Source organism: Gracilinanus agilis, chromosome 3, assembly GCF_016433145.1.
Source record: "Gracilinanus agilis isolate LMUSP501 chromosome 3, AgileGrace, whole genome shotgun sequence".
Classification (NCBI taxonomy): Eukaryota; Metazoa; Chordata; class Mammalia; order Didelphimorphia; family Didelphidae; genus Gracilinanus; species Gracilinanus agilis.
In genome coordinates, this window is record NC_058132.1 from 406,862,155 (window position 1) to 406,884,680 (window position 22,526).

The following is a 22,526-nucleotide window of genomic DNA, read 5'->3' on the forward strand; positions in this document are numbered from 1 at the left end:
TTACTAACTATGTGACCCTGGGCAAGTCATTTAACCTTGCTGGCCTCAGTTTCCTCATCTGTAAAATGAGCCAGAAAAAGAAATGGCAAACCACTCTAGTATTTTTGCCAAGAAAACCCAAAATGGAGTTGTGAAGAGTTGGACACAACTGAATAACAAAGAAGAGGAAATGCTGTGGATATCCTTTATCTGGATTTTTAAAATATTTTGATAAATTATTTCAGATAGGCTTTGTGGAGAAGATACAGAGAATCAGATAGATTTAGATTTATAGCTGACTGGATAACCAGACTCAGAGAATACTTCAGTACCAACATGGTAAGATGACTCTAGTGGAGGACCTCAGGGATCTGTATTTGGCCCTGTGCTATTTAATATTTCTATAAATGACTCAGAAAAAGGTATAGAACTATAGATGATAGTCTCATTCCATCTGCAAATGATACAAGGCTGGAAGGGATAACAGAGTAGGGGATGACAGAGTCAGAATCCTAAAGGATATTGACAAGCATTTGGGTTGAATTTAATATGATGAAATTCTATACAGATAAATATAAAGTCTAGCACTTTGGTACAAAATATAAACTTAACAAGTGTAATATTAGGGAGCCCTGGGTAGTCAGCAGTTGTTCTAAAAATGATCAGGGGATTTTAGAGTACTACAAGCTCATTATGAGTCAGCACTCTGATGTAGCCTGCCAAAAAGTTAATTCTATCTTGGGCTGCATTAGAGAGGGGCATACCTTCCAGGCCTGGAGAGAGGGTGTCTGATCATAACTAGCCCTTTTCAAACTTCATTTGGGGTACTGGGTTCAGTTCTGGGCCACTGCTGCTTAAGAAAAATATTGATAAATTGGATAGCATCCAGAAGATGGCAACCAGGATGGCATAATCATCATAATAATTTCTGATCTTTATATAAGTGCTTTTTATAATATTATAATAATAGTTTTATATATACCTTTTTATCTTCACAATAACTTTGGAAATAGGTGCTCTTCATTATTATTACTTATTTATTAATTATTAATTATTAGTAGTAATAATAATATTATTAATTATTAAAAGTATTACTCTCATTTTCCTGATGAGTTAACCGAGGCAAAAAGAATAAGTGATTTGCCCAGGGTTACGTTGCTCAGTTGAGATTTGAACTCGGGTATCCCTGACTCGAGGTCGTCTTCTATCCATTGCAAGACCTAGCTGCCTCTGTAGGAAGATTTAATGCCGAGATAGGGATAAGGAAGAGCAAAATGTGAAGTGTGGAAGTAATTCCACAAATGGCATTATCAAAACAAAATTCATCAATAATTTTTTTAAACTTCTGGTAAAGCAAAATATGTTTAAAGGGGGGGCAGCTGGGTAGCTCAGTAGAGTGAGAGTCAAGCCTAGAGACAGGAAGTCCTAGGTTCAAACCCGGCCTCAGCCACTTCCCAGCTGTGTGACCCTGGGCAAGTCACTTGACCCCCATTGCCTACCCTTACCACTCTTCCACCTATGAGTCAATACACAGAAGTTAAAGGGTTTAAAAAATATATATGTTTAAAGGATATTCTTGAATAAGATTTCACATTTGTAAAGACCATGCAAAAATCACTGAGAAACACAATGGGAAAAAATAAAGCAAAAGAGGGCAAGATTGATAATGTGCTGAACTTTTAGTCAGTAAGAACTGGATTCAAATTCTGCCTCAAATTCTTAACAGCTATGTGACCTCAGGCAAGTCACTTAATCTTTTAAATGAGAGGTTTGAAACTGATGACTTATAAAATTCCTTCCAGTTCTAAATCTAGGACCTTGTCCAGCATAGAATCCCAATGGAAGGATTTCCTATAGACCATGAGCTTCCCTGGATGTTCCTCTTTGCAGGTTTACCTTGGTTTGATTCTTTCAGACCCTGGAACGTGACAGAACCTCCAAGAGAGATCTATTAGTCATTCAATAGAGTTTGGCCTAATGATTCACACAGGAAACATCAACTGATATGGTTCCATGTCACTCCCTGCAAATTGTCAGATGAATATAAACAGGAACAGTCATTATTGAGAGGGTGTGGGAAGACAGGCACACTGATGCTCTGTGCCTGAAGCTACCATGTAATCTAACCATTCTAAATTTCAAGTTGAAGAATTATGAAGAAAAAAAAAAAGCAACTAAACTGTTCATACTTTTTGACCTAGTCCTAACAAAGAACTGGAAATAAAGTGGTTGCCTATTGATTGGAGAATGGCTTTTCTTTTTAAGCCAGGCACATAAATATAACAAAATATTATTTTGAAGTAAGATATGGTGAATCCTGGGAATTCAAAGAAACGTGAGATTTATATGAACAAAGATGAACAAAATATGCAGAACCAAGAAAGCAGCATATGTAATGACTGCTGCAAAATAAATTGAGTCTTAAAAAGTTTTTGTAATCTGAGTAATGGGAAAACCAATGAAGATCCTTGTTGTTGTTGTTCAGTCATGTCCAATTCTTTATAACCCCACTTGGGGTCTTCACAGCAAAGATAGTAGACTGGTTTGCCATTTCCTTCTCCAGCTCATTTTACATATGAAGAAAATGAGACAAGTTCAGTGACTTGCCCAGGGTCACACAGTTAGTAAATGACTGAAGCAAGATTTGAACTCAGGAATATCTTCCTGACTCCAGGCCCATCAGTCTATCCACTGTCCCATCATGCTGCCCAAAGATAAAAACTATCTCCTCTCTCGTGATAGAGGGGGTATGGAACTATTAGAAAAGAATATGGACCTGCATTGTCAGGCTAAGTTTTTGTATCAAATGTTTTTGATTAATTAATTATATTTCTTTGTCACAAAGGAAAGCGAAATATAGTAACAGACTAAGAAATGACCATAACTTATTTTTCATTTTTTTTATTTTTATTTTTTTTAAACCCTTAACTTCTGTGTATTGGCTCCTAGGTGGAAGAGTGGTAAGGGTAGGCAATGGGGGTCAAGTGACTTGCCCAGGGTCACACAGCTGGGAAGTATTTTTCATTTTTTGAAAAACCCTTACCTTCCATCTTAGAATCAATACTGTGTATTGGTTCTAAGGCAGAACAGTGGCAAGGGCTAGGCAATGGGGATTAAGTGACTTGCCTAAGGTCACACAGCTAGGAAGTGTTTGAAGCCAGATTTGAACCCAGGACCTCCCATCTCTAGTCCTGGTTCTCGATCCACTGAGCCACCCAGCTACCTCCAGAAATGACTATAATTTAAAGACAAAAAACATAAAGAAAACATTCTTAGACAAAAAACCAACTCGCTAAAGAATATCTATAGTTCAGACTATTCTGTCAGAATATATATGTGAGACAAATACCGAAGATGTAAATGAATCAGACCCCAAATTGAATAAGAATAGATTGATCTGACTTACATTTAAGAAACACAGTAGCACTTTTAGTGACCCCCCCCCCCAAGGTTTTAAGATAAAATCCTGACTTTTAAAGACCATTGTTCTTCCACTGATGCTGTGGGCCTAGGAACCACGAATGCCATCTCTGAAAACATCTCAAATTCAGTTCTCCTAAAAGGATAGTAGGAAGACTATGCTGACTGTACATATATTGTAATCCATTACCTAAAATGAATTGTGCACAGGTGACATTAAAAATCATTTAAGGGAAGCAGCTAGGTGATTCAGTGTGGAGAGCGAGATCTAGAGACGGGAGGTCCTGGGTTCAAATCTGGCCTCAAGCGTTTCCTTCCTAGCTGTGTGACCCTGGGCAAGTCACTTAACCCCTGCTTTTTAGCCTTTAGCGCCCTTCTGTCTTGCAACCAGCTCATAGTATTGATTCCAGGATGGGAAGTAGGAGTCTTAAGTAAATTAATATCATTATATAAATGTGTAGTTAAGAGGGCTGGCTAGTCATGTAGTAAGAGGAAAGCATACTAGATGGTTCATGTTTTCTACTGGTATTCATACAATGGTTTATTATGTTTTGTCTTGTTTTAAACCCTTTTTTTCTGTCTTCTGTATCAATTCTAAGACAGAAGAGCAATAAGGGTTAAGTGACTTGCCTAGGGTCACTAAGCTAGAAAGTGGCTGAGGTCAGATTTGAACCCAGGTCCTCCAATCTCCATTGCTCTAACCACCATGCTACCTAGCTGCCCTAGTACTCATATATGTTAAGAGACTTAGAGGAAAGCTTTGAGCACAGTAGGTGAACCTCATATTGAAGATTTGAGGAAGGATATGTGTAACTTGTTGCACAGGACAAGAAGGTTACAGATGGGTTGTGATCTGAAGAGTGGGGAGAAGTTGACAAGTAGATAATAATAATAATTATTACCATTTGTAGAGCCCTTTAAGGTTTGCAAAGTGCTTTACAAATATTATTTCATTTTATTTTCACAATAGCCCTGTGAGGTAGGTGCTATTATTATCCCCAGTTTACAGATAAGGAAACCGAGGAAGACAGAAGATTTTTTAAATTTGCCCAGGGTCATCTAGCTAGGAAGTCTGAAGTAGGACTTGAACTCAGGGCTTTCTGATTCCAAGTCCAATGCTTTATCCTCTGCGCCATTAGGGCTCCAGCGAAATATTGTTGTTTGAATCAATATCATCCTGCCTCGTGCATAAACTCATATGAATACTCACTCAATCAGGGACAACCCAGAACTTAACATACCATATTTAGAAATTGGCCAAAGAGATTCCTTACCCTAGTACTCACAGCTGTCACATCTGGCTTCTATTAGCATGGGAAAGGACAAACAACTGCAGCAAAGGACAGTGTGAGCTGTTTTCAGATCGTCCCTCTGAAAGCTGTGGAATTTGCTTGCAAGTCTCAGAGAGTATAGTCTGAATTCCTTCCACACAGGATGAAATCAGAACAGCTGGTCTCCGGACTACATATTTTGTGTTAACTATTTCCCAAAGTTATAATGCGTTGAAGATTTCCTGAACTTGTAGGATTTATTACTTAGATAGAGTAAATATCATACATCTCACAGAAATCTGGGAAATATAAACTGGAGTTTATGTCTGGAGACATTTTCTCTTTCAACCATAAAAACTCTGCCCCTCTGTACTTCCCCAGTGGATGAAGCAATAGGCTCGGAGTCAGGAAGACTTGAGTTCAAATCCAGCCTCATACCCATACTTGCTGTGTGACCCCTGGGCAAGTCACTTGTCCCTGCTTCAGTTTCCTCAGCCATAAAAATGGAGAAAATAGTAGCTCTTCCCAGGGTTGTTGTGAGGTTTGAATATCTGTAAAGTGCTTAGCACATAGTAGGCACTTAACAAATGCTTGTTTTTCCTCCTTTGCATCTCCTCTGCCCTTAAACTGGTGTTAGGAATAGCTATAGCACTCAGTTCATAGAACTAGGACTAGAAAGGACCTCAGATCCAACCCTGTCATTTTACAGAGGAAGAAACTAAAGTGCAGAGAAGTAACAGTCACTGAGATAGTAAGAGTTCTAGAGAGAACTTGAATGAATCCTAGGTCCTCTAGCTCTGAGAATCAGTGTTCTTTCCAAGATTTAGCACCACTCTGGGGAAAAATTTGAACAACCAACAGCCATTCATTAAGCACCTACTTACTATATGTGTCAGACCCAGGGATAGGCATTGGGGAATCAAAGACAATAGTAAAACAGTTCCTACCCTCAAGGAGTTTTTCAAGGGAGACAGCATAAGTATATGGGTGTTTGCAAAATTTACACAAAATAACACAAGTTTGGGGTTTTGTTTTTTTGGAGAGGGAGCACTCTTTCTTGAAAGAAATCAGGGAATTCAAGAAGAAGGGAGGAGGGAGGACATTCAGGCATCAGGTAGATGGTACAAAGGCATAGAGATGAGAAATAATAAAGCAGTATGTGTGAGGAAGACCAAGCAGGCAGCTATGGCAAGAAACTGGAATACAGAGTTCAGGGAGTAGAGCAGTATCTAAAAAGGCAGGAAAGTTAGAGAGCACTCATGTTGTGAAGGGCTTTAAATGCCCCACAGAAACATTTATGTCTCATCCTAGAGGTAATAAGGAGTCACTATGATCCCAAGCCATAATAGGAAGTTTAGGGAGTAAGTAGCTAGGTGAGATGATCAAATCTGTACTTTAGGAAAATCACATTGACAATACTTTCTGCTCACTGAAGTTGGAAGAGAAATGATACAGAGACCAAAAGTCCAGGCAAGAGGTGATGGGGGCTTGGACTAGGAGAGTGGCTGGGTGGATGGAGGAAAGGGAGCATACACCACAGATATCAGTCAAGAGTAAGTGAGTTAGGTCTCCGGGTGTTTGAATCGCACTTCCACCATCTTTCCATCGTTCAGTCAGGAGGAGACAGAGACGCTTCTGGAAGAACATCACAATGGCCACCCAAGGAGAACCCCAAGTACACTTCAAACTTGTATTAGTTAGTGATAGAGGTACTGGAAAAACTACATTTGTAAAATATCACTTGACTGGTGAATTTGAGAAGTGTGTAGCCACCTTGGGTGTTGAGGTCCATCCCCTTGTGTTCCATACTAACAGAGGTCCTATTAAATTCAACGTATGGGATACAGCTGGCCAAGAGAAATTTGGTGGTCTGAGAGATGGTTATTACATCCAAACTCAGTGTGCCATTATAATGTTTGATGTAACATCAAGAGTTACAAGAATGTGCCTAACTGGCATAGAGATCTGGTATGAGTTTGTGAAAATATCCCTATAGTGTTGTGTGGCAACAGAGTGGATATTAAGGACAGAAAAGTCAAGACGAAATCAATTGTCTTCCATAGGAAGAAGAATCTTCAGTACTATGACATTTCAGCCAAAAGTAACTACAACTTTGAGAAGCCCTTCCTTTGGCTTGCTAGAAAACTTATTGGAGACCCTAATTTGGAGTTTGTTGCCATGCCTGCTCTTGCACCTCCAGAGGTTGTCATGGACCCAGTACTGGCAGCACAGTATGAGCAGGCTTTACAGATTGCTCAAACAACTGCACTCCCCGATGAAGATGATGACCTGTAAGGGAATGAAGCTAGAGCCCAGCGTCAGAGGTCTAGTTTTACAGGCAACTGTCCTGGGATGTCAGTGGTGTAGCGTGTTTGCCACTTTATTATATAGCTGAGCAGGACATGTCCTTAATCTTTGGGATGCTGAAGGAGATGAATGGGCTTCAGAGTGAATGTGGCAGTTTAAAAATATATAATTCATATTTTGGACCTGCGTATTTAGCTGTTTTGGACCGCAAATATGTCCCCTTGAGTTTCAAATGTAAGACTGCTGCAGTCCCATCACATTATTCAGTGGTGAGTCTTGTTTGTTACTGTCATTCCCATTCCTTTTTTCGTTTAGATCATAATAAAGTTGTATTTCAAATATCTAAGCAAGTGAGCTCTTATCCCTTGTTTACAAAATAAGCATTTTAAAATCTGTTTTGTATGGTCTATGGTAGATAAATACCATGTTACTATTTAAATGGCCTTTACGTTTTTATGACTAGTTGTTTTTAAAACATCATCATCAGTTAAGATACATTTGAGTCATACATTTCACAAAGTAAAGATAGGTGCTGGACAGGTTAAAAAAAACCTTTGCTACTGTTAGATGATTGGTTACAACTTGGTAATATAAAGTTTAAAAGTGTGAGCATATTTTATTTAGACAGTAATTAAAGGTTTTCACACTAGCTAGTGTACCTAAGGTGGTTTTTGGAAGAAGGATAAAGTTGAAGAATAAAATAATCACATGAATATTCTATCTTTTTCCTGTGTATGAGTTGTCAATAGAATAGAATTTAATTTGTATCAATTGAGTATTAGTTGAATGCAGCTTTTTAAAGATTATAATGCTTAGCATACATGGGAATGGTAATCATGCTTTGAAAGGGTGGTTTAAAGTGATTATGAAATAAGCTAGACTGTTAACTTCAACTCTGATAAGTTTTAAATCCACTGTAAGCAAAGTATTCTTATTGGGAAGGAAGCATTAATCAGGTAACTGCTGGGATGACCACCACTGGAATAGTGAGAAAATGGACCATTTTCAGTGATGTCATTCTAAATTGAAGCCTTGGAATGAGTTTTGTATTTTGGGTTCTATAATAAAAAGTTCTATAAAAAAAAAGTGAAGCATTTAAAAAAAAAAAGAGTAAGGGAGTTAGCAAATGCTACATATGTTCTAAGCACTATGCATAGCACAGATGTTATAGAGATAGAAACAAAAGAAGATTTGGCAAGAGACTGGATGTGTGAAATGAGGAAGTGGGAGAAGTCAAGAATGAACCCAAGGTTGGGAACTTGGGTGACTCTAACAATGGTGATGTCCTCAAATAATGATAGAGAAATTCAGAAGGAGGAGGAGTTTAGGAAGAATTATAAATGAAATTGCTAAGTTTGAGATGTCTATTATGGGACAACCAGCTTGAAATAAACACTAGGTGGTATATAATGTTAAAACGGGAGCTCAGGAGAGAGAGTAGGGCTGGACTGAGAGCTCTCAGAGTTAACTGCCTACAGATGACTCATTGAAGCCACTAGATGATGATGTCATCAAGGGACAAAACATAAAGAGAGAAAAAGATGGCCAGGGACACAGACTTTGGGTATATCCACAGTTTGTGGGGCTGACATGGATGATGAATCAGCAAGACACAGAGAAAGAGTGATCAGACAACCGCCGATGAATCAATGAATCTCTTGCTTTTTTCCACTGCCTCATGAAATGTTTTCCTCACGACTGTTTATTCATCACAGTTTTACAATTGAGGAAATTGAGGTTTAGACAAGTGGTGATATAAAACTAGCAAAAGTTGGAGTCAGGTTTCAAATCCTAGGTTCCTCGATTCCAAGTCCAGTATTCTTTCCATTATATTTCAGTGGGGTCAGATATGTACTCACACTCCCCAGCAAGCAGCCAGTTTGTGTTGTTCCTGATTCTATGTAAAATCTTGGGTGAAAAAAGTGAACTATTTCTTTGTCATTTAGAGGTTTCAAGCATGTCTGACTCTTAATGAGCTCATTTGGGGTTTTCTTGGCAAAGACACTAGAATGGATTGATATTTCTTTTTCCAGCTCTTTTCACAGATGATGAAACTGAGGCAAACAGGGTCAAGGGATTTGTCTAGGGTCACATGACTAAGTGTCCAAGACCAGACTCGAACTCAGTAAGATGATTCTTTTTGATTCCCAGCCTAGTGGGAATTCTATGCTTTGCACCACCTACTTGCCAAACTATTTATGACCTGATTCAAAATCACTTTTTTAAAAAAAATCTAAATTCTCAAAGATAACATTGGTTTATTTTTATGAACTGAAATAAATGGATATATTGTAAGGAAGGGAAATTGTATGGTATGTGGCCAAATAGACTATACACCTTTCTAAACTTATTTCTCTATTTTTTTGTTTGTTTGAATACTAATATAGCAGAGACCTCTGGAAATGTATAAAACTGTACCCGCATGGAAACGAAAACCAATCCAAGTCCTGTCCCTTTTTGGTGATATTGAGAACGGTAAATGTGTTTACAATCTTATCCAAAGTCATTATCAGTTTTAAAATTTAAAATAAATTTCATGTTCTATTACGACCTATTTGATAAGCATCGTGTACATACAGAGTCTGTGGGAGATACTAATAAAAGAAAATTGATTGTCTACCTAATGGATACTTGACAATGTGCCAGTTACAAAAGGAACAGAAGGCATGTCTTTTCCATATAAAGGAAAAAGAGGAAAATATATTTTGTCAAATTATGTGTGCTGCAATCCTGAATTGCATGGATCACAGCTTATAATAGCCATTAATATTGTTATAGGGATAATAATGATTCATTTCTAGCTTTTACAATGCCAGTTCTTCACAAGAAGCCTGAAAGGTGGCACAAATATTAATATCCTCATTTTCCAGATGAGGATATTGAGGTTCAGAAAGAGATTATAGGAAGATAAATTTTAAGCTAGAAAGAATGTCAAAGGTGATCTAATTCAACAGTCCTAAAAGCATGGTCCTCAAACCCCTGGCAGCTCTGTGGAAAATGGATCAAAGAGGAAAGAGACAATTGGGAGACTGTGGCTATAGTGACAATAGGGAGACTGTCCAGGAAAGGGATGATAAGGACTAGAGTGGGTTCAATTTGAGTAGACAGAAGGGGACAGATGCAGAGATGTTGAGAAAATAGAATCTGCAAGACTAGTAACTGACTGGATATGAGACATGAGAAACTAAAGAATGAAGACTGATTCCTGGGTTGTGAACTTTGGTTGTGCCCTTAACAGGAACAAGGAAGTTCAGAGGTTTAGGTAAAAAGTAATGACTTCTGTCCTGGATGTGTTGATTTTGAGTTACTTATGGATCATTGAAGTAGAGGTATTGGAACTTAAACTAAACTATTCCTTCTTTCCTCCCCATGCAGAACTAGTCAAGTTTGGATTTTTGGGAAACAATTCTGATAATGGAATGCTGAAATATTTGGATGATGTGACAGATGTAGTAAGGAAAGATGTAAGTAAAATAAAGCTGCATGTGGTTCACTAATTTGAGAAATCTGGCAGAGCCTAGTCAAGGACCAACACACAGACCACACTCAGCAACAGATTAGGAAAAGGTCACTGAATGTTGTAATTTATTCCTTAATAGAGGTTTGGTGGGAAAAGGGAATTACTACTACTATATTTCTAGCTAAGCACCCCAAACCTAAACCTTCATGAGAAGTGTCTTCTCAGTGTTTGATGATCTACTCTAATTCCATCACCTCTCTCATCTAAAATCCCAGAACCCTAAATGCTCTCTAGCCTACACTAACCAAACGTCTTTTGATAGTTACTTGAAGTATTGGTCTGTGGCAGATTAGGCAGGGACCCAAGGGAAAGATCCCAAGTCCAGATAGACTCAGATCTCCCACTCACATTCAGCTGCAAATGACTGGATGTTGAGTCAGCCTAGTTTCAGGTTCAAAAATCTTCTCCAAAGGGAAATACAGGTCTCAACAGCAAGGATAGGTACAAAAACTCCACCAGGTCTTTTGGCAGCAAAGCCCTCCAGATGCTTGCAATTGGCAAACCCCAGAGAGACTAACTGCTCCTGAGTTTTTCAACTCAGCCCTCTTTTTAGCATTCCAGAATCGCTCTCAGTTGGTCTCATGCCTCTGCCCTCTGCAAACCATCATTTCTTATCTCTTCCTTATAACAGGACTCATATGAGATGTTGCATAATAAAGGGAGAAACCACTATCTTTTGCTAACGTATATAATGCCGTGTCTTAAAGTACATGGAAAGTATCCCTCATTACTTCCCCTAAAAAGCTGAAGTTCAGTGATGAAATCTTAGCCTTGCATCTTTTACATCATCAGAATCATGTGAACATTTAAAATGAAATCCATGCTGTTCTTTGGCTATTGCCAGTTACTTCTTCCATAAGTTTCTATGGCCTCATAGAATAGTACAGTAGAATGGTGCAAAATACTCATTTATGGATTCATAATATTTAGAACTAGTCCAGTCACCTGATTTTATGGAAGTCCAGAGAGACTTGCCCAAGTTTACACAGAGCTACTAAACAGCTGCGTTAGAGTACAAGCATTTATTAAGTGCTTACTACATGTCAGGTACTGGGCAGCTATGTGGTACAGTGGACAGTGTTCCAGATCTAGAATTAGGAGGAGCTGAGTTCAAGTTTGACCTCAGACACTTACTAGCTGTATGACTCTGGGCAAGCTATTTAACCCTGTTTGCCTCAGTTTCTTCATCTGTAAAGTGAGAGAAGTAAATGGCAAACCACTCCTGTGTCTTTGCCAAGAAAAAATCAAATGGGGTCACAAAGAATCAGATAAGACTGAAACAATTGAACAGCAACAACATGTACCAGCCATTGGGCAGCTAGGTGTCACAGTGGGTAGAGTGCTGAGCCTGGAGTCAGGAAGAACTGAGTTCAAATATGGCCTCAGAAACCTCCTAGCTATATGACCCTGGGTAAGTCACTTAACCCTGTTTGCTTCAGTTTCCTTATCTGTAAAATGAGCTGGGGAATAAAATGATAAACTACTCCAATATTCAATATAAAAACAAACTAACAAACACAAAAACCAAATGAGGCAAGGAAGAGTCAGGCATGATTGCACAACAACAACAAAAATGGCCAGGCATTGTGTTCAGAGCTTTTAAAAAATTATCCCATTTTATCTTCAAAACAACTGTAAGATGTAGATGCTACCATCATCCCCACTTTACAGTTGAGGAAAAGAAGGCAGACAAATATTAAGTGACTTACCCAGGGTCATACAGCTAGGAAATATCTAAGGTTTGATTTGAACTCAAGGCTTCCTGACTACAGGTTCAGAACGCTATTCTTTGTACCACTTGGCTACCTGGGGAACAAATACCCTCCAAAGTCTATGATATGTCTTCTTTTAATACATATCAAGTAAACAATAAATTTTCAGTTAATGTATATTATTGTGTACTAGAGTTTCAAGGTTAGCAAATCAAACTGCTATTAGTCAGATTAAAAAGAGTCTGAGGAGACTTAGTCTCAGAAAATAATGTTTAACTTATGATTCTACCCCTTACTAGGTGCACAAACTGGGACAAATTACTTCTGCCAAGCTGATCTTTAGTTCCTTCTATTAAAAAAAAAAAAGGGCGGGGGGAATAATAATGCTACCCTCACAGGGAGACTGGGAAGAGAATACTGAGGCAGCAGGGTGGCACAGTGAACAGAGCACTGAGGCTGCAGGCTGGGAGACCCGAGTTCAAATTCTTATTCGGACACTAACACTGTGACTCTGACTGGGCAAATCACTTTTGTCTGCCTCAGTTTTCTTCAGCTATAAAATGAAAATAATAACAGTACTTCCTCGTGTCATTGTTGTGAGAATCAAATGAGATATTTGAAAGATGCTTAGCTCAGTGCCTGGCACATAGTCGGTGCTATACAGTTGTTTATTCCCCTCTTTACTTTGTCTAACATAAATAATATTAAAATGTGTCCTATTTTTAATAGTTCATTGTTTTGAAGTCCACCTTTTCAGGGCCCCATTTGGGGTTTTATTGGCAAAGACATTGGAGTGGTTTGCCATTTTCTTCTCCTCCCCTTCCTCATTTTGCAGATGAGGAAAGTGAGGCAAACTGAGTTAAGTGACTTGACAAGGGTTACCCAGCTAATAAGTGTTTGAAGCCAGATTTGAGCTCAGGAAGATGAGTCTTCCTACTTCCCAGTCCAGTGCTCTATCCATTGCCCCTGACAAGTGATAATACAATGACAATAGTGGGTTGCATTTATATAGTGCTTGCACTTTTTGCCAAGTAATTTCCTCCTAAGAATCCTTTGAGATAGATTTTACAAGTATTATTTTCCCATTTTTACAAACAAATGGAGAAACTAAGACTTAGCAAGGGGAAGTCACTTGCTAAAGCTATTGCAATTAGAAGCGTCAGAGCTGGAATTCAAACCCAGGTTTACAGAACTCTTTCTAGTCTATATCATGCTGAATTCTCAGACTGCATCCTCCTTAGGTCTCACTGAGCAAAAAGGGGAAGAGGAGCAAGGGTGGTGGGGATGCTACCCTTGAGATCAGTTTGCCAGTGTCATGGAAAGTGCCATCTTAAAGAGATCTCTTGAAGAAAGGGCCAGTCTCCAAACTATAGAACCTTCTCTCAGCTCTAGAAGGAGAGGGATTATCATTTTTTCCATTACTAACTTCTTAGTGTAGTTTTGGAAACCACGAAGACAATTAGTTTGCTAGATCCTTGGTCTAGAAATCCTGCCCTAACCCAGGGTACCTTTCTATTTATTGCCTTATCCTTTTTCATTTCGTAATAAGATTTGCTAAAATGTACTTAATAGTCACCAAATTAATATGTGTAATGGAGCCAGTCATTAGAAAATGCTACATTAATTCTCTGTTTCAAATCTTGCACCCCTTTCCAGGAAGAGTGAGGGGGTGAAAGTGAACTCATGCCAGAGTTAGGAAGCACTTAGACCTTAAGGGAAAAAACAGTGGAAGTGGGGGAGGAGATAAGAAATCATAATCCAATTCATAATCCAAGCAGCTAAACAGAAAACTGGACTGAGATGTTTAGCTTTAGATGAGCTTAACAGAAAGATGGGCTCTGGGGCAGCCAAGCAGGAACAAAAAATGTTTGCTGAAATGAGTCAAAGAGGCAACACCTAAGGGCTCCCTGGGTGTGTACTATCAGTTGAACTACCATTTATATATAGTTTGGGGATTTTAGAAGTCAGTTTAAGTAGGTTTCAACTTCTCCAGGTAGACATAAATAGTGGGAACAGTGAGGCTTCTCGTGGTGAGGACCAAGACAGGCTGAGAAGGTTTGAAAATGGCAAAATGGCCAAATCCAAAAGGTGTGATTCCATGTCATCCTAAAATGTGGTCTCTAGTGGGGGTGTCCCAGGGATCTGTGCTTGCCTCCTCCTGTTTAATATTTTGATCAACGATCTAGATAAAGTTGAGATGGAATGTTTTTCAAATTGCATATGCCACAAACTTGGGAGGAAGGACTAGTAGCCTAGCTAACTAGACTGAATCTAGGAAGATGAAATGTAATGAGATTAATGGGGGACGAATTAAAGTATTAATCTTAAGTTCTTCCAAAAATCAACTTCCCAAGTAGGGAATGGAAAATATAGCTAGTTCAGTTTCAGAAGTTCTTTTGCAGAGAAAAAAAATTGAGAAGCAGGAGAGAACATCATATTGAATAAGCAAAATGTTTATGAAGCACTTGCTACACACAAAGCACTGTGCCAAACACTATTCAAACTGGAAAGCAAGAGAGTCCCTGCCCTCTGGGAGCTCCCATTCTAACACATATGGAAGATTTCAGTTGCAAGTGAGATCAAAAGGTGTCATTGCTTTTAGGATACAGCAGCCAAGCCAATGGTAATTTTTCTTCTTCATCATCATCAATCCAAATTTCAGTTGGCTCAATAGTTCATCTACCCACTGGTTGTAGTGCCCAAAAAGGTAGGAGTTGATAGACTTAAATCACAGAATCATCTCGAGTTAGAGGACATGAGTTCAGATCTTGCCTCTGACTTATGTGCATTATGTGGGCAAATCATTGAATTTTCTTGGCGTTAGTTTCCTCATTTATAAAATGATGGTTTTATATGATATGGCTTTTGAAATACTTTCTAGGTCTAGATCTATGATAGCTCTAACTACAGTCTCAGAATATATACACATACACTATAGGTATATGCATGTGCATAGCTATAAATATAGATATAGAGGTCACTGTGAATACATATATACATAAAGGACTTTGGTTGAGTTGACTAGTATTGTGTAAGGGTTTTCTAGGGTCCTATAGTCAGTGTAAATGCTGATGGAGTACCAAGATCCCTCACAATAATATCTCCCTACTTCAGACATAAGCTCTAGAGCATTTAGCATAGTTTGGTTTTATTTTCCTCTCTCTTCTGAGGTCAGCTTATGGGGCAGGGTGGCACAGGCTATGAAAGGATGGCCCTAACAATGACCACCAGCATCTATAAGTAAATGTAATTTTAAATTTAATTTTCTATGATTATTCATGAGTGTCCAAGTAGATCAAGTAGGCCACTTATTGCTTAAATTCATTCAGTACTTCTTCTACCTTGAATATTCAATGGAAGGCTTTAGCAAGTTTATGAGAGGGACTGTCAGAATAGAAAACCTGGAAATCAAAAAAATGGTAGGAAGGGCACTGAGAATATAGCAGAAAGAACAATGGATCTAGGGTTAGAGGAGCCAATTCAAATCCCCACTCTGATACTTTCTATCTGTGTGACTTTAGGCAAATCACTGAACCTCATTATAAATGAGTATTTTTCATTTTTCGGTCATTTTTGCAATCTAATCTGACTCTTTGGGACCCCATTTGGGTGTTTTTTTGGCAAAATTGCTAGAGTGGTTTGCCATTTCCTTCTCCAGTTCATTTTACAGATGAGGAAACTGAGGTAAGATGGGATTAAATGACTTGCCCAGGGTCACACAGCTAGTAAGTATCTGAGGCCAGATTTGAACACAGGAAAAAGATGAGTCTTCCTAACTCTAAACTGTGTCCTCTATTCCCCTGCACCAACTAGCTGCCTCTATATCTCAGTTTGCTCATCTGTAAAATGAGGGTTTTAAACTAAAGAGCCTTTGAAAGTCCTTCAATCTCTAAACCTAAGCTCTCAAAATCTTGCAAAACTGTTGAAGCTCCTCAGGGAATTCATAGGTTAGAGGATTTATTCATAAGATGGATTTCATTTTACCAGCATTCATTGCTACTGCCCTACAATCTACTATGTGCTATAGCAATTCTGTCTCTTCAAATTGGCACTTCTCTGACTTGATAAGTAGTTGATATTTTCATAGGTGCTGAAAAAAATTCAGGACAATGTATAGTATTGGTGAGTTCTTGGACTCAAAGAGGATTTTTTAAAAAACTAGACATTTGATTTCACTGCAGTAGGGAATTCCTAGTGAGAAATTATGACAACCGATGCTGTTCAGCACCTTCCACATCAAATATAAGCCTCAGAACACAGTCAAACAGCCACTTTGTGTTGGAGGTAAACTTGAGCCAAGGCCATCCTGCCTCCAGATCAACTCTCTAGACACCCCCCCACTAATCCTAATCTTAACACTAATCCTAATCCATATTATGATGATTTTTCCCACAATAAGATATCATCAAGCTAAACCACCATCCCTCAGGTCATGAAGTGACATTCATGAGCTGCCTAAAAATGGTATGAGAGGGAAGAATTGTAGAGGATAAATAGCATACCCAAAATCAGCCTATTACATATCTTCCATGTTTTTGCATTCCTCCCCTTTCTGGATCTGGTTTGAATTGGTTCATTTTAACAAACACTTATTAAACAATTTGTAAGGTTTAAAAGTAGGAGTTTGACAAAAGTGAGGAGAGCAGTTGAATAAAACACGTAGTTTAATTTGAGAAGAGGTACAGATAGAAAATAGAAAAGGAAGAAAGGGAGATTTATTATTCTAATACCCTATGACTATACCTAAATTCCCAATACTATCTAAAATTTCTAATAACCTACAATCTGTCTTCTGAAGACAGGTTCTTCTTGCCTGGTAAAGACCACACCTGCTCTAACCTACACTATCTAAAATTGATTCACTAACTACCTATCTTCCTAAATAATCAACAGCCACCATCCATGAACTCCTTCAATCAGTTTCTATCACCCAGAGATAGACCTGCTCTCTCCAGATCTGGAGACAAAAAGTCCCAACTGCCAGTGTTCCTTCCTTATCTCTCCCCTCCCTGGTAACAGAATCTTCAGCTTTGGCTCACTGACTCCTGTCAGTTCTGATCCACTTAGAAACCCTGCTCTCTTGCCTCTTAAAGAGACAGAGGGAGAGATTAAGAAAATCCCTTTAACAAGCTACTCTGTGAGGTATTATGTTTAGTACTGAGGATACAAAGACAAAAACAAAAATCTTTGTTTTAAAAAAGATTATATATAATACTTGAAATAAATAACTTGTATACAGAGAAGTAAATATTAAGATATATACAAAATAATAGGTGCAACTAAGTGACAGAGTGGATACAATGCTGGAACTACAGTCAAGAAGTCCTGAGTTCAAATCCAGCCTCAGACACTAGCAGTGTGAACCTGGGCAAGTCACTTAACTTACTCTCAGTTTCTTCATTGATAAAATGAGCTGGAGAAGACAATGGCAAACCACTCTGGTATCTTTGCCAAAAAAGCCCAAACAGGATTTACAAAGAGCTCACACAACTTGGGGAAAAAAAAAAGATGAAATAATAATAGCTCATATTTATAGAATGCTTTAAGATTTACAAAGAGTCTTACAAATTTAATCTCATTTTATCTTCACAACAACCCTGAGAGGTAGATATCATTATTACAGCTGAGGAAACAGAGGCAGAAAGAGTTGCCTAGGATCACACAACTGATCAAACAACTCTAAAACTGGATTTTAACTCATCTTTCAGAATCTACAGCCAGTACTCTAGCCACCCTGCCACATAGCTGCCTCTTAGAATAAAGAATAGTGGGCATCTGGGTGACTCAGTGGATTGAGAGCCAGTATTGATTCTAAGACAAAAGGTAAGGGTTTAAAAAAAAAAAAAGTATGCAGAACATAGCATAAAATAAATAAATATAATAATTGAGTGAGTACTAAAAAACGGGAAAGTCAAGCAAGGTTTCTTATAGGAGGTGACACTTGGTCTAAGCCTTGAGCTGGGGGATTCAGAAGGTGGAGATAAGGAGGGAAAACATTCTAGAAGCCCAAGGAACAGCCTTTGCAACAGCAGAGATGAAAGATGGCATGTTCTACACGGGGAAATAGTAAATAAGGCCAGATTCTATTTTTTTCTCTATTTCTACTCTTTATTCTGAATAATAAGAAAATCTAACTGGTTGGAATTGTTGCTCTTGGAACCAGGTTAGTAATTCAGTGGCACAGCCAACTCCCTGGAACATACTAGGTGTGTCCCCAAATTCCTGAGAAGAGGACTCTGCTTTGGGATTTGGTAATGGGCTGAAGCTAGAAACAGCACACATCTGATCTAGAAAATACTCTTGATGGCTCAAAGAGTGCATTTCTCTGAGATTCACAGTGTCAAAATTATAGAAAGCAAGCCAATAGACTCAAGTGGAAAAAGAATGGAGTAGAGAAGTATTTAAACTGAACAATACAAAATACCTCTTCACCCAAGTCCACAAGTTACAGGTTTGCATATGAATGGGTTTGCTAATCATCTCAATTGGAGGACCTGTAGAAGAGTGGATATATTTATCTTTGTCCTGGAATAAGACAAAAATGCCAGATGTCCCTTCCCCTGCTCAAGGAAATAACAGAGATTATCCAAACCTAGTAAGTTCAGAGGGTCAGGTAAGGACGTAAGAGAATTCTGGAGAAGTCATGGTTCAAGAGGAGATCAAATCCAGTTCTCAAGTGCAGAAAGCTAGATAGGAAGTCATGAATTGTTTCTGGGAACATAAAGGTTCAAGTGTTTATGGATGCAAGACAAGGGATTGGAACATAATCAAGAAAAACACTGTATGGGATCCAGCATCAAAAACTAATATTCTGTCACTCCAGGAAGCATTCCAATACATTACCCTCTGATGATGGCATCTTTTTATTGTAACCATACCCATCTTCAGCAATATCTGCATATCTTGTGGAGGAGGATACTTGGATATGGCAAACCCAAGGCCAAATTGTTTCATGAATTATAAGGATATTATTTACTTCTCAACTTCCCTGACTCTCTTTGCTGTACATAGATTCACTTGATATCTTGATTCTTTTATGCTTTAAAAGATATTTTAGCCAGCTGTGAAACAAGTCAATGTAAGCTCACTAAGAACAAATTATATAGGACTAATCTTATTTACTAAGTAATATAACACACTTGAAGCATTTTGCAAACCTTAAAGCATTTCATAAATACTAGCTATTATCATTATGATTTAATTTTTGATGTGGTTACTGACCTGGAATTTTATATTGTAGATATAGTACATATGCTTTTCAGAAAGTAGTTTCAGTAAATTTTCATTCAATTCAACAAATATTTGCTCAGTACCTACTATTTACGGCATTGTGCTAGGCTCTGGCACTCCAGAAACCAAAATTCCTGCCCTTAAAGAGTTAAATTGGGGAAAATACATTTGCATGTTAGGTGATTTGGGGAGGCTTATTGCATTAACAACTAGGGGGAATCAGGGAGTAACTCTTGTAGGAAGTGAACCCTGAAAGAAGATAAATATTCTGAAAAGTGGAAATGAAGATGGAGTGGATTCTAGGCCTGGAAGAATACATGTTTAAAGAGATAAATAATGGAAAAACAAGTTCAGGGAACAGCAAGTAGGCCAATTTGGCTGGAATATAAAGTGTGTGAAAGGAACTCGTAAAGTAAAACTGGAACTCTTAAGTTCAAGCAAGATTATGGAGCACCTTGGATAAAGTAGTTGATAGAGCTCTGGGCCTGGAGTCAGGAAGGCCTGAGTTCCAATGTGGCCAAAGATATTTATTAGCTATATGACCCTGGGCAAGTCACTTAACTTCTATCTGTTTCCTTATCTGTGGTACCTGGCTCCCACAGTTGTAGGGAGGATCAAATGAGATAATAATTACAAAGTGCTTAGCATAATTCCTAGCACACAGTAAGCACCATATAAATCTTAGCTATTATTACTAATAGAGATAGCTTTGGCTCAGTGGGTAAGAGCAATGGGCTTGGAATTAGGAAGACCTGAGTTCAAATCCATCCTCAGATACTTCCTAGTTGGAGAAGGAAACATCAAACCACACCAGTATCCTTGCCAAGAAAACCCCATGGATAGCCAGAGTCCATGGGGTCACAAAGAGTCAAACTGACTGAAAAACAAATAGCTCATTATTATTATTATTATTATTATTATTAGCCTTTGTCTATGTCAGTTTCCTCAATGGAGATAATAAAAGCTCCTATCTACCAAGGTCATTTTGAGGATTAAGTGAGATAATATTTCTAAAAAGCAATTATTGCAATGTTTGACACATAATAGGTACTTAATAAATTCATAATCCATCTCCTACCACCACCTTAAATGCCAAGTTAAGATACGTGTATTAGCAATAAGAAGCTATTGGAGGTGGTTATGCAACTGAATATCATGGTCAAACCTGTGTAGATCCATAACTAGAAATTCATATGGCCCCCCCAAAAAAGTATTTGGGAAAGGGGATGTGGGATTTTGGGGGGAAATTCAACTGAAATGCAGGAAGGCATCAGTATCCCCTTCAGGCAGTGCAAACCCACATCATTTGTTTGAAATACCTTCTGAAAAGAATGAAGTGGAAGGCAGCTATGTGGCTCAGTGGATAGAGAGTCAGACCTAGACAAATAGAGAGCCAGACCTAGACATGAGAAGACCTGGGTTCAAATTTGGCCTCAGATACTTCTCTAGCTGCATGACCCTGGATAAGTCACTTAACCCCAATTGCCTAGCCCTTACTACTCTTTTGTCTTGGAACTGATAATTAATATCAATTCTAAGATAAAAGGCGAGGTGTTTTTTTTTTAAAAAAAAAGAAAAAGAAAAGAAAAGCATGAAATGGATCCTTAAGTCTGGGTTGCCATCCATGATGAGGCCCCCATAGATTACTGCCACATTGGGAGGGCGGCCAATTCATCCCCTGATGCGTCTGATCAATGTTTCTAATGTATGACTTTGGACCTTCAACTCCCCTAATTCAAAACGGATCGTGGACAAATGATATGTTGATGAAGGAAGAATGTTCTTAATTGGAGGGTTGCAACAATGACATTACTCTGGAGATATAGCTAAGCAAGGGATATGGGGTGGGTGAGAAAAGAAGCTGAAAGCACTGTAGACCAAAACTCCAATTGGCCTGCCTTATTTATGGTTCTTGGCATGTACTTCAGAAAGTTTCTGTTGACAATTTCCCAAGTAGAAGATGGAAGAGGGTGCCCATTCACATGAAAAACAGCTTAGGGGTTTTTATTGGCCTCAAGATCATTATGACTCAATACAATGAAGTTTTCATTCAGTAAATGAATGCAGCATTTCAAAAATATACAACTTTAGTGGAATGAGTTTGTCTCTTGAAACATAATCAGAACATTTCTCTGACTTGGTAGCTTCCCTTTGAGAGCTATAGGTGATTTTAAAAAAAATTCAACAATCAACAGTCGATTTTGTGCTGAATTCCACCCTTTTATTAGTTTGGTTGGTTCTGGAACAGACATCCAGCCCATTGCACAACCAAAGGTCAGTGTCACAGAGAAGTATCAAAAAAAATGACTTTGGTAGAGAAATGCAGCATTAGGCTACATTAACCAGAGTTCAAAGTCAAGTGGACAAAGTCCATCCATGTACTGCCATGATCCAAACCACTATATTCAGTTTTGAAAGCTTTATTTTAAGAGGAATATTGACAAAAAAAGTATGGTGGAAGATTAAAGGATCTAGAAGCCCTTCCCTATGAAGTTAAAGGGATTAGGCATGTTTAAACTAGAGAAGAAAAGATTTAGGGAATGCATAATAGCTGATTTTATATTTTGAACAGCTCTCAAAGGGAAATGGGACTAGACATGTTCTGTAAAGCTCTAGAAAGCAGAATTAGCTGTAGTAGGTGATGTTACAGAGAGGTAGAGTTCAACTCAATATAAAAAAAGGGTTTTCTGACAATTAAAAATGGAAAGAAAAGGCTTTCTTCATGAGGCATCTAATGATTAATAGCCAGGGAAATATAAACAAAGGCTTGAATCCACTGGAAGGGATTTCTTGGGAAAGGACCTTGGTAGAATTTGGACTTAGAGAATCTCTAAATTTTAAAAATCCCAAATCTAGAATTCTGTGATTCAATAATCTATTCTATGTTGAGAGGACCTGGGTAACCTATGCTCAAATCTAGCCTCACATACTTCCTAGCTATGTAACCCTGGGAAAGTCACTTAATCCTGATTATGTAGTCATAGCCACTCTTCTGACTTAGAATTGATACTAAGGCAGAAGATAAGGATTTAAAAATAATAATAATCTATGCTATGTTTGTTGTCACTAATATAATGGTATGAAAGA

At 38.3% G+C, this 22,526-nt stretch overlaps 1 protein-coding gene and 1 pseudogene across 1 annotated transcript in view; both read left to right on the forward strand.

Annotated features, from left to right (window-relative positions):
* DNMT3L (DNA methyltransferase 3 like) overlaps positions 1–22,526 on the forward strand; it is a 44,636-nt gene that overhangs the window by 13,984 nt on the left and 8,126 nt on the right. Inside the window, exons 8-9 of the mRNA XM_044669225.1 lie at positions 9,365–9,452; positions 10,353–10,441. Of these exons, the coding sequence (XP_044525160.1) occupies positions 9,365–9,452; positions 10,353–10,441 (177 nt within the window). The remainder of the gene's footprint in view (positions 1–9,364; positions 9,453–10,352; positions 10,442–22,526) is intronic.
* On the forward strand, positions 6,322–6,965 carry LOC123239581 (annotated as a pseudogene).